This window comes from Nymphaea colorata, chromosome 1 (assembly GCF_008831285.2).
Source record: "Nymphaea colorata isolate Beijing-Zhang1983 chromosome 1, ASM883128v2, whole genome shotgun sequence".
Lineage (NCBI taxonomy): Eukaryota > Viridiplantae > Streptophyta > Magnoliopsida > Nymphaeales > Nymphaeaceae > Nymphaea > Nymphaea colorata.
Genome location: NC_045138.2, coordinates 31899502 through 31912799, shown reverse-complemented (window position 1 = coordinate 31912799; position 13298 = coordinate 31899502). Strand labels below are relative to the sequence as shown.

At 40.5% G+C, this 13298-nt stretch overlaps 1 protein-coding gene across 3 annotated transcripts; it reads right to left on the bottom strand.

Moving 5' to 3' along the window:
* Positions 1–787: 787 nt before the first annotated feature.
* Positions 788–13197, bottom strand: LOC116257333 (aspartate carbamoyltransferase, chloroplastic). 3 transcript variants are annotated; one of them, XM_031633966.2, is made up of 9 exons: positions 13019–13197; positions 12747–12898; positions 11842–11945; positions 10459–10644; positions 5505–6126; positions 5287–5426; positions 3156–3329; positions 1666–1902; positions 788–1553 (listed from the first exon to the last, which is right to left on the bottom strand). In XM_031633966.2, the coding sequence occupies exons 5-9, from the start codon at positions 6073–6075 to the stop codon at positions 1446–1448; spliced, it is 1230 nt and encodes a 409-aa protein (XP_031489826.1). In that variant the 5' UTR covers positions 6076–6126; positions 10459–10644; positions 11842–11945; positions 12747–12898; positions 13019–13197; the 3' UTR covers positions 788–1445. The 3 variants fall into 3 exon arrangements, with proteins under 3 accessions (XP_031489826.1, XP_031489836.1, XP_031489818.1); XM_031633976.2 differs by lacking the exon at positions 10459–10644 and having other exon boundaries at positions 5505–5862; positions 5968–6126; XM_031633958.2 differs by lacking the exon at positions 10459–10644.
* Positions 13198–13298: the final 101 nt, after the last annotated feature.

The following is a 13298-nucleotide window of genomic DNA, read 5'->3' as shown; positions in this document are numbered from 1 at the left end:
TGGAAGCACCATATTGGGCAGGCCCTTGGTGTCTCGAGTCTTTTAACACTGAGGATAGGCCCTTGTATCTCGGGTCTCTAACACTGAGGATGTCATGGAATAAGAGAACGTCCGTTGTTCATTCCATTCAAACTACATCTTTTACTTCGATAATCTAAACAAGTCCATGATCTTACTATAGTTTAGTGATCACAGTCCGTTGATTAAATTTGTTCACGCTTGTCAGGGAAAAAACTTGTATTATCCATGAAACCTTTTTCAAGGGTGAAAGTCCAGTGGTTTAGATTATGCAAAGCTTTTATTAACGCTTTTTCTGTTAACAAGCCATAATAATTGATCATTCAGATTCAATGGAAGGTTCCTGGGACATTGTTTTCGCATGAAGACAAAGAAGTAGTTCAGTACATTGTTAAGAGTATTGAATCCATCCCGCAGAGTTCTTCTATGGCCGGGTTTTTATCTTTCTTATGGTAACGCACCGATGCCCTAACCTTGTTTTATTTTTTTCTAAGCACCTTCGGTGCAAGTTCCAGTGCATCATGAATATAAATCCCCAGGGAAAGCATATTCATTACCGTAAGGATGAACTAAAACGTCCAAGTTGATAAAGGGCAGGATTACAAATGCAGACTTGCCATGTGCAAATCGGCAAAAAGGCTTTGCCTTAACCATTCAACGAAAGTTGCTAGTGTTGCTATCATAAGATTCTAGCTTTTACTTATCCCGGGCATCTACAAACTTGACAAATATACAAGGCAACTAAAATTTCTCAGTTAAGATACCTAAATATCAAATATAAAAGGTATATCCATTCAAAAGATAAGAAACAAATACTGGTGTACATCAATTCAAAAGATGAGAAACATACTTTGTCATTTTTGTAGTTTACTGATACATACTAAGCCAGTGGGCACAAAAGGTGCTAATGCAATGAAAAATCCACATGGTTACTTCAGGCCAAGTGCTATTACATGGCCATAACAAAAGTTTCTTGTGGAAAGCCTCCAAAAAGGATACTCATTTTTCAAGACTCCATCCAACAAGTGTCCAACAAGGTCAATCTTTTTCCTTTATTCACTACTGGATCAGACTACAACCAGGAGAAATGACTTGGTTTCTCTTTTCTTTGCATGATGTTCATACAGCAGCCACATTAGTGTGGTAAAACTCTGTTGAGCAGCCTCCTAGCGGAGGCACCCATCTGCGGATCAAAATGAGAGATATCCCTACCCATAAGCATGAGACTACATGGACAAACCATTAGGATTATGTGTTTTATTTACTCATGAAAAGCAAAGGCAGTCCATGATCATTCAGCATCCTCTCGAGGTTCCAAGACAACCACGTGCTCATAGCATAACTACATATCATGCCTCGAGAAAAATCTTTGTCCTAACATCCCAACGAAGATGTATTTTGATGTGTGCATGTGAGAACCACATCATTCACCAGCCAAGAAGTAGGAGCTTCAACAATGCCATACGAATAAACAGACCATTCTTTGCTTGTCTGAAATATGCAGCTCGAGGATCATCATCCACATCCACTGTTATCTGGACAGCAATGGGAATGATGTCAGACAAACCAATAAAAACCAAATTTTGTAATAAATGAAGATAAAATTCATGTCGCAACTATGAAATATCACTTGAAGTGATGGCTGACCTCATCAAGCCTTGGTAGTGGATGCATAATGACAGAATGCTTCTGCAGTACACCCATGACTTTCTTGTCTACAGTGTACTTTCCTCGAGCCTTGTCATATAAGTCAAGTCTATCACCAAATCGTTCACGTTGAATGCGTGTTTGATACACAACATCACACTTCGATGCCACTTCCATAAGATCTGCACTTTCTTCCCATTCAACCCCTTTAGAAGTAAGATAGTTCTTTATATCATCCTAAGAAGAACATAAAGTGCGTTAAAGTATAGATAATTTTGAAGTATCAACAAAAAACTACTTTGTGAGTCGGTTCTTCACATCATGTTAAGAAGAAGCGAAGAGCATTAAGGACAGCGTCCTATAGAGTACCTACAAACTTCACATTTTCATAAGCTGCAGCCTGCAGGCAGTTCACCTGGAAGGAACTGTCAGCATATCATGTGGATATAATCTGTAGCCTATATCATCCTTTATGGAGCTTCACATGGAAATGGAACTCATTTATGACACAACCAAAAAATAACATCAAGTGACAAAGTGCAAGATTTATGTGACACAAGTGAAATTACAGTGGCCCTTGTTTTTGAAGTGTAATCTTCTCCTGTGTAAATAAAATGGTCTTACTACAATATGTAGAACCATATTAACAAGAAATGTTTTCTACTACTCAAAAAACCACTATGAGATTACAGGTTACCTCCATCAGCAAGCCAAACCATGAAGCATCACAAGTCATAAAAAGATACGAGAAAGCTCTTAAACAAGTCAGGAATCACTGTTTGCATGACACAACTATAACTGTTGTGTACCAACTCACAGACTCACAGTATGTTGTACAAGACTATTTTCATCCCAAGCTAAGCTCATCCTCATTTGCTTTTCCGTTTTAGGAGGCAAGCTAGGATTAAAGTAGATCCCTACCAGATTATGCCAACAGAGACATGCCTCAGATATTGAAATCTTGACCTTCTTAGTCTTCAAGGTACCAAGCCCAACCCCTAGACAGATGGATGGAACCTTTCTTCGCACCCATATTACTTGGTGTTCAAGTGTGTGCATGTTTTTGTGCAGGTGTGAACTTGCAACATTAGTCAAGACCAAAAGACGAATCGTTATGGGAGAGGGGGAACTCTCATGTTTCTCCGGCCCAAGACACAGGATAATTTCTGTCTACAAACAAATTTTCAGTCACAGATTATACAGTACGACTTGAAAGAGAATGCAATGGCCCTATCATCCGAGATTGCAACACAATATGGCCTGTATCACAGATTATTGTATCCATTAAATTATGCTGGTATAATAAGAATATGCAGGCCAGCTTACAATTTACACAATATTTCCTACAAAAGACTTCCTATACTGTCCACTATTTTGAGAAATAAAATGGCAAGAGAAGAAAAAGGCATTCTTGGATTTCAATATCACAATGACAAAAGCAGAAGATGACCAATTGCCCATTTATAGTAGAAAGAATTGAGGCCATATACCTTCATCTTAACAACATCTGGTGCAACAAAATAAATTTTCACATCCTGGTATTTTGCCAAGAGGTATGCAAGTGAACGGACTGTCCTGCCATTAGCAAGGTCCCCAACAAGCCCAACTTTAATGCCATCTAACCTACCTATCTCTCTTTCTATTGTATACACATCCAACAGAGCCTGAAAAGAAAGCAACGAGATTGTTCAGATTCTAGTATACAATGCACCCAAGGGAAAAAAAACCAAGACATCTACAAGTATCCCAGTGGAAAACATCAATAAAAGTCGGCAATTTTGATATTATTTAGAAGGATCAGTTTCCCAATTATCTTTTTCTAGTTTTTTGGTTCATCAAAGGTTATGAATAGAAACACAGAAACAGATAAGGAGACAGCATATCTCACTGAGGTTAATGCTCGAATTTAGCATGTTTAATTATAAAAACATGTAATCTTCTAATTTTACCTCTCACTAAGGCTTTAAAACCCAATGAATCAGGACTCAACTCAGAGTTAATTGGCTCATGAGTGACTGGGTCAACTTGGTGACTCAGCCTGCTTTTGGCAACATTTTTCGCAAAAAGTATATTTGTATATGTAAACAATCTTTGATATCACAACATTGATATAATAAATGTATATGATATTATGAATATATATGAAATGCAAATGTCGACTATAATTACGTTATTGGTAGTGTATGCATCTTTTATGTGTAATCCAAACTCTAAAGAAATATGAGAAAATACATGCACAAACAACTCTGTTAAATCAACCTTTCGTTCTGCAAAAGCTCAGATGACTTGTCCTGGTTATCCCATGACTCAGTCAAATCTTGTCAATTCCTCGCTTTTCCATTTTTAACCAGGTTGAGGTTAAACACACGTGCACATGCACACATATATGAACATATACACACACATATAAATATTAAAAAAGAACATTGATAACTCCACTGAGTTGATTGACTTGACTCGGTGACTAGTTAACTGAGTAGACTAGGTGACTCAGTCATCAACTTGGTCAAAAGAAAAATGGTAAACACTTAATGAATAAAAACACTATTACATACATGTATAAACATGTTTTATACAAAAAAAGTGTAGTTGTTAAAACCAAATGAGACACTGGTTAACCGAGCAAAACACAATTCAATTCACTCCAAGTTGAAACTCAAGTTGCTGGATTTAAAAACCTTGAACAAAAATGCATAAAATACACATACATAGACATACAAAGGAAACGTACATATCCACTAGTCGTTCACAGTAGCAGGGACTAGTCTATCTAGTTGGTTTGCTAGTCCATGGTTCGCATTCCTATCAACTACATGGCCATGACTAGCCAACTAGCCATGGACTAAGGCCGTGCATAGCTGACCCAGGTATAGGCTTGGTATTGTGATCGGCTTGTCATGACTTGGCTTGAGCTTGGCATGCATCTAATTCACGCTGAGCTTGATTTAGGTTCTGTGACCCAAGCCCGACTAATGAATCAGGTCAACTAAGGAATCCCAAACCAAAAAAACATAATTAAACCTGTATATACTTGAAGTGCACAAAACCCACCATTCCAAGTACTTAACAGCAGAAGAGTAAATTCTAGGTGAAGGAAGGGCCAAAGACCAAAAATGGTACACCTTTTACCACTCTGACACTCCAACCAAAATAGACATGCTTTGAAAAAAAATTCCTCTACTTCTTCATGATGAAATTGCACCAATTCATAACACTAATCTAGGGTTAAAACTATGTCCATATGCCAGTGGCTAAGGAACACCTTAAGCTATTCACTAATATTCAAGGATATAACCAGGGTGGGCATTCTTATTGTACAAAAATGTAGCTTCTTGAGAGCATGTCAGGCCAGATTTTCTGAACACACTTTTAATCCCGAACCCTGTCTATGTGCACTAGGCCTGTGTTCGACCAACCTGGCTGAAGCTTGGGTCAAGGCCAGGCCCATCTTTTCAATAACAAGTTGGGTTCAGGCAGGCCTCACCCATTGCAGCTAACTGCTGACCAGTCAGCCAACTCACCAAGGTTGACAATACAACCTAAAAGATACTCTGACATAACTGATGAACCCAAAAAATGAGCTAACGTAGATATCAAGTAAAAGTAATTTAGAACATTCACCTGAGTTGGATGCTCTCCTGGGCCATCTCCTGCATTAATGACAGGAATAGTTGCAGTTGAGGCAGCTCTTATCGCTGCTCCACGCTCAAAATGTCTCATGACAATAATATCAGAATAACCTTCAACGGTTCTTATTGTATCTGCGTATTAAAGTAACAAAACTCATTCACTAATCTACAATCAATCAAATCGAGTGACATCACAGAATGCATGCATACCTTCTAATGTTTCTCCTTTAGATGCGGAAGAAAATTCTCTTGCATTTTCTGTTGTCAAAACTTCTCCACCCAAACGTTTCATGGCAGACTCAAATGAAAGCCTAGTTCTAGTTGAAGGCTCATAAAATAATGTGGCCATCAAATAGCCCTTCAAAAGACTTGCACCAAGTGAGGTTTTCTCAATCTTTTCCATTTCACGAGCTACCTCAAAGATAGCACTAAGAATTTCACGATCAAATTGCTGTGCTTCTATTACATGATTAAGCTGGAATTTCTCACCCTCTAAAAATGAATTTGGTTTTTGAATATCAACAAAATCTGATGTTTTGCCCTTCCTACATGATACCCATTCTGTTTTCTGACAACAATCAGCAGCAGAAAATAGTGAACATTGTGATAAACTTAGAAAAGTTGAGGTACTTGACGTCGGGTTCCTAGATATAACCCTTGAATGAGGACCTACAAGTTTTTGATGAGATTCCCAATGACAATTGATGGCATAAGTTTTCGAACATTTTGGGAGAAGCACGCCATTTTGCAGTGCACATGCATAAAGAGAACCAAGTGCCATGCTTGAAATGCAAATCCCTTTACAACTACGACCAGTTTACTCCTTTCCTTGCTGCAAAAGCCAATAAAATTAGTAAGTCTTCAAGTAGTGTTTGGCAGCAAAGGTAAAAAACAATTTAGAAAAAGACAGACAAGGGAGTTTTGTTAGGCACATCGGAAGGGGAAATTTTCCAGAGGGAGGAATTTTTCCCTGTTAGGGTTCATACTCATTTTTATCCTCAAAATTTTCATCCAGTTTGGGTTTTGGGGTGGACAATCTCTTTTCACCAACAAATGAAGAACTTCACATGTTGATAAAATTTCTTAAACAAAAATATAGTGTTGTTCATTTCATTCTAACTAAAGAGCAGATCAAGCAAGATTCTTTCTTAGCAAATTGAGAAAAGAAAATCTCTTTGACTATGTCATATGAGGCTTGACCGAACATCAGTTGTAACTTACGTGCATGTTGATCCTCAAATATGACCAAAATAACAAATACCAAAAACAACAGTTCCACAGTTTATGAAGGATCCAGCTGCAGAAAGCAACCTGACCAGTTTATGGCAGCCTCCTTGAACATTGAACGGAACTGCAAAACCTGACTGATCATTATCAGTCATCATAAAGATGCTTTAGATGAATAGTAATCATAAAAACTGATAAACTGCCAGTCATATATTGCATTAACATAATGCAGGCTAGATGGTCGAAATATAAGTGAAAATATAAGTGAATACTTTATCTTGCCATTACTTGACAACCGACAATGTCACTCTGAAGCTGGGTATGAAACTCTAAAATTGGATCCAAGCCATTTGTGTAACGCTTGGTTTTTTTGGCAGAACGGGTCGGGTCAGGGTCCAGACCCAGACCCGAGCTCCATGCGCGTAAGGAGCCCGACGCTGCAGCCCGTCTCCCCTTCCCCCTCGTTTCCCCTCTGCGTCTCTCCCTTACCCACGACCGGAGCTCAGTGCAGAGAAGAAGAAGGAGACGGAGGTCGGCGCGGCAGCGGCGGCGGCGGCGATGACAGCGGCGGTAGTGGTGACGGCGGCAGCGTGGGTAAGCTTCCTCTCTCGCCTTCTCTGTCTGCTTTTTCTCCTCCCTCCCACGCAGCCTCTCCCTCCTTCGTCAGCACCCCCTGCCGCATGATTTCTCCCTCTCCCTCTCTGCTAGAGCTCCCTCCTCGTCCCGTCCGTCTCCTCTTCACCATCTCCCTCTTTTGCCCCACTCGATTTCCCTCCCCTTTGCCGTCTTTCCCCTTTCTGTCCGAACCCTCCTTCCCTCACTCTCTCTTCTGTCTATCTCTTTGGTCAGTGCCTTTTCCCTACTTGAGCTCTTCTCCCCATTTTCTATTTGTTTTTCCATTTTTCCCCAACCGAGCACTCTTCTTTACTGATTTTATCACTGTTTGATTGGATTCCAGTTTAGGGGACGTGTTCTTCCCCGCATAACAGTGATTAGAAGGCCTTGGTGTGGCGACATTGAAGGATTTTAGCTGCTTGGGGACCATTTGGACTTGTGAGGTGGCTGCCGAAAGGATTGCAGCAGCCTAGACTCTTGATTTGGGTAAAGCAAGGCGTAATTGAACCCATTTTATTATATATTTTTCTTTGGAGCATGTATAATTATTGTTTGAGCATGCTAGAAGGTAGAATTGATGGTTTGGGATGCATGCAAGCGACCTTGCTTTTTGGGGAAAGTGTAGGATTATGTGGGAGAAGCGATGATTTGTGTTTATCATGATTTTTTTTAAGCATGATAGGTTGATTTTCGATGCAATAGGGAAGTATGGTAGAGTTAATGATGTTGTGGAGAAGCGTAGGACCGTCTTTGGGAACGCTTGGAGCACCTTGGTCGACGCGGGTGGTATGTGTAGGTAGGAAGGGGGTGTGCATGTTGGGAAGACGCCTCAACTAAAGGAAAGTTAATGAGAAATGTGTTAAGGATGGATTGAGCGAAGCATTGGGTTTTGGCATTGGGTGGCAACGGTAAGAAGTTGCGAAGTGGCCTATTGGAGGGCTTGTAGGTCGACACTACCCGTCGACACTTTCTTGAGGCGATGACATGTGCCTCAATGATTCTGTTTTGTATTTGTTTGGATTGCGTAGTTAACTAGTAGAAATTTGATCTTTTGTTTATGTTTGCAGGTACACCGGGCACGTCCCGTCGACCTTGAGCTGTCAGATTTGAAGCTCGAGGCATTTTGAAGAGTTTGTGAGCGCGCCACAAGTATGGCGACATTCCAAGCAAATCCCTGCCTAGGCAAATGTGTGAATGTGTGTTCCTAGGGTCATGGGATTCTAGGATTTGTGATGTGAATTGATTGATTGTTTTGAGATTAAATGTGTGTATGCATGTACATGAATTGATATATGATATGAAGGGTTTTGAAAGGCTATTAGTGATTGTTTTGAAAATGTTATGTCTTTGCATGTGCATGCTATAATTGATATCTGTTTAGGACAGATGAGGTGGGGTATCGAGTCGAGTGTCTCTTCGACCCCAATTGTGCATTAGAAAGCATCCTAGAATGATAACTGCATAAGACAGCTACGAGCCAATCACAGATCGAGACTACTCTCTATGGTTTGGCTAAGTTTTTGAAGATGTGATTGATATGATGAATGATGTGAATGTTTTGTTCTGTTGCATACACATTGCTACAGGCAATGATGCAAATGATTGAATGGGAGGGTAGTTGTACCCATATTGTATGACGGCTAGCTATGACTGTTAGTGTTATGTGCAGACCTCGTGTGGAGGCAATTGGAGGTGTGGGTGCACTCGTAAAGTGTACCAACCTCATGAGCTAGCCAGTCAATTTGTAAATGTGTTAATCGAATGATAATAATGAATAATTAAGAGATGAGAGGCAGTGAGATGTGGCTATGTGTTGGGAGACGTCCCTTTTTCGCCACTGGTCTCACCTGTTCGGAGCGCAGGCGGTGCAAGGCCCCAGGGTATTGTTGTGTGTTGTGCTTGGAGCGTTGGGCTCCCGCCTTCCCAACCTGGGTGTCCTAGGGAAGGCTGAGTATCTCTCCTTGAAATTCACACATCCATGGATGAGTGCTCTACCGCTGCAACGGATGAAATAGATCCATATTGTTATGGGCCACCACGAGGGTTGTCTCTCGGTTGTAGGCCGCCCATTGTGTGCACGTGCCTGTGTTGCACCCACAGGAACTGTGAATTCACTAAAGCTAATGAAAATGTAATGTATATGATTGAATGTATGTGATTGATGTGCATATGATTGAAATTGTGTTGTTGTGGCCATTGAGTGGCCCTTACGTGTCGTGCTCTGACACGACATGATGATAAATGGTTTTGATATTTGTTCTCTTATTTGAGCCCTATCTAAGAGGATTTGGTATTTTTCTGGCTTGTTGCCATACTGCGAAGGCTAAGCCTTCAGTTGTTTCTTTTTCAGGTTTTGGCAGACCCGGGGCGGCAGGTTGATCAGATGGCTTCACTCACGTCCTACTGGGGAGGTTTTGGGCTTTGTTTTCTTATGTAGTGCCGGCGCGTCTTGGTTTATCTGTATTGATGTATTGTTTTTGTTAGACATCAATCATACAGTTTGGGGGCATTTTGTCATACACATAAATGTGATTTTGTATGAAACAAAGTTGTTATATAAATGAAAGTTCGCCCCATTGTTTTGAATTGTTTGGCTCACTCTTTTGAACTGTTGGGTAGTCGCACCTCGATGTTTGATGTTTAGAAAAAAAAAAAATGTTTGTGTGTCAAAGGGTCGGGGTGTGACAATTTGCAACCCTAAAGTTCGAGTATCACAAAATCCAGTCCAATCAGACAGAAATTAGGACAATGCTCAAGCTCATTGTGTTCAACTATAAGCAGGTCGATTGTTGGTAAGCTATTCGGCTCCTTTGTATCCATAAATTTTTTGTCCACTTTTGATTGACACATAAATTTTTTTTTCCATAGATGTGGGGGTTGGGCCATGCAGAAGGAAGAAAGGAACGTGTCATCATGTGGGACCCCATACAAGCAAATGAAGCTCCAGCCATCTGTCCTTGACAAATAGTCAAAAGAGGTTGCTGGAATCCCCAAGCTTTGTTTTACTTGAGTTGCTCCGTCAATTTCAGGGTTTGATAAGCAAAAGTACGAAAAGATTGTACGGAGCGCAGAAGGATAAAGTATGCAGATAAATGCATAGTAGGGAGCAGTCAAATTAGCAAGAGGGAGCCTAAAAAAATTCAACAATATTTTCTTTGAAGACAGCAAAGTGTCTTGTGTCAGTGCCACAGGAATAATTGATGGCTATCTCGTTATAAGACTTCCATAAAAGACAAAAAAAAAATGACAGCAAGTGAAAAGCAAAATCTTAGTAATCCTCATGTGAAAAGTTCTTCTCATTTTAGTAACCTATAGCTCATACCATTTAAGCAAAAGAACTTGAAAACTACAGTGTCTTGGTTAGTATAGCAGCTCCTCTCAATGTCATAAAAAATGCAGTGACCGGTCCATGTTATGCAAGAACGGATGCCAGTCAACACATTGAACCAAACTTTACAGATGAATCATGACGCCAGCAGACAAATGTAAGCACAAGTGTCTGCTTAACCTGCCGTGTAATAATAAATTTTCAGTTTGGAACAACTGAAGAAGTAATTGTACAACCAGATAATTCAGGGAAAGGTGAGGAAGGAAGAAGATTAAAGCACTACTACATTTCCTAGTTCTCTTAAGTCTTAACTGATCATCATTAAGTATTGTTGTCTGCTGAAGCCGTAACAATCAAAGTTGAAGAAATAGTAAAATGATAGCACTTATAAGCAAGAACCGTAGCTGATCTCCAGTAAAGAATCCCATTGGCAAACAGGAAACATATGAAGTATCTCAGTAAGATCTAAGATGCATTTAACACACCCGTCATAACTCTTTTCAGTCAAATCTAGAAAAACATATGGCTGTCCATTGCTTTCTACAAGCCTCAAAACCTCTATTCAGCCAAGTAAACAGTCACATGACTTCAAATAACCAAACATGGAACACGAGCCAAAAAACTACATAAGATGTGAGATTTGTAGAGGACTAAATGGTTCCCACTAAATATCAACCAATAATTATTTGGGAAAAGCATTCAATTGCTAAGGGAGAAAATATTGTTTTGCAAATCAGATTGCCAGCCCTTAATTCCATGTCAGAAAAAGGTCCACCTGTTCAGATGTCTGAAATGGCTACCGATGTGTCCTTTTTTATGGAGAAAAATGAAAATTTCAAGGCTTCTTTCAGCTATTCAAATGTATATGCGCCCATATTCTTATCATGTTCAAGTGGTCGGAGTTTGCAACTGAATTGATTCAGCTCCATAGAAGCTTGTTCTTATCATAATTTGGTTTGTATCCATCTAACCCAGCCTTCCAATTTAAAAATAAAAAATTTTCTCATTTCATAACGATGAAATTGCTGCAAGTCCCCTTTATAAGGAAGTCCCAATGTTAATTTTATCTATTTATGTGATTGTATGGGGTATTGCCCCTGAAAGTAAAAAGAATGCCGTGGGTACTAAAAACATGATTGTAAAGTAAAAAACCATGCGAGAACGGCAGCCATCAATGAAGCCCATAAACGGTTCGTGGATGTAGGCAAAAATCTGCCAAGCCACGTTAAGATTGTGTTCGGTCTGTTTTCCATTTCTCAAAAATCCAATCGTAATCATGCATGTATATAATGGTCGCCATTAATTTAATTTGGGTGTTTTCTTATTTGCTTCCGGCGGTTCGTGTATTGCAATATGAAGATAGACTCACAAAAATACCTGAAGATTTCTTGCACGCCTTTGATGAAAACTCTGCGCAGCAACAAAAAGCCCCTTTGTCACCGGGAGACGGGCGACGAAAGCAGGAACAATTGCCTTTTCCACTGCAAACAAAACCACCAAATCAAAGGCAATGAGAGAGAAAAAAGAGAAATCAGGAGAGACAACAGAATTTCCTGTACAGTATTTTTCCTGTGCATCAATGATAACCCATGCCAAACACGTACACATTCTTCAGATTTACATCATAATACATACAAACGCACACCAAAAACCACCAAACAGCGAAGATGTTCTGCTTAAAGAACTGCAGACTCCAGGAACTTTAGCAGGAACTTGTGGACAATTTAAGAACCCAACCTAACAAACAAATAACACCACAGGTACCCCAAGCATACAACTTTCAGGTTTTAAGTGGTCGACCAATAGAAGCATTTACCTTCCCGTTTCCGTAATCCCAACACATCTAACAAAAAATCTCCAATCCCAATTCCCAATATAAACAGAAAGAAGTTTCACACGCAATCTCCGATAAGCTTCCAAAGACTAAATAGGACCTCAGAAAGCTCGCATGTTATCCCACTTCACAATGAATGTATCCAAAACATTATGCCAATGTCCTAGGTCTTCAAAACATATTAAAAAATAGTAACATATATAATCAAATAGCTTTGGCATTTGTTTCTGCATGAAAGTGCATGGCGTTGGTTGAATAAGCCCACCACCGTCGATCATGTCGTGATGTTATCACCTTCCAGAAAAACCTCAACTTTTGATCTAACCATTGAAACTCAAGCTGGTCCGAGAAAACAAGAGGTAACAATGAAGTAGAGTGGAGCATAGGATTTGCTTCTAGTGAGAGTGTGTACATGTGTATGTGCGATAGAGAGAGAGAGAGAGAGAACCTGGAACCGAAAAGCGACGGCAGCGGGTCCGACGCCACTATGTTCCCAGAAGCTGAAGAAAGTGCTGGTGTGCTGGACAGATTGGCCGGAGGTGGCAGCTTCGCTCTTCGCAGTCCACTCCTTCTACACCACCAACGCCATGAAGAGTAAACCTGCTCGAAAGGGAAAGAGGCACATCATAAGTTCCGTTTCAGCTTCGTGAAGAAGGAGAGGGAATGAGAGAAATGGAAACTGGGGAAACTTGCCGCAGGAAGACTCGGAGCGGCGCTCACCGTGAAGCGGCCCCCTGTTTTCCCACCCTAGCAGTAGCAGGGCCTTCTCCCCGTCCCCATGCACCGTGAAACCGTTCGGAACGGTTTTCGACCGACTGATTTGGCGGAACTCATGAACCCTGTCCCCTTCTGCTTGGGAGTTGGGAACCACAAAAAGGGACGGCCAGAAGTGTCCTTCCTCCGTTTCCGTCCGAATACGGCAGGTTTTAAATCAAGCTTATGGATTTCATGGGTTAACGACTATATTCAGAGGCAGAGGTACATATGGGCATGTGTGGGC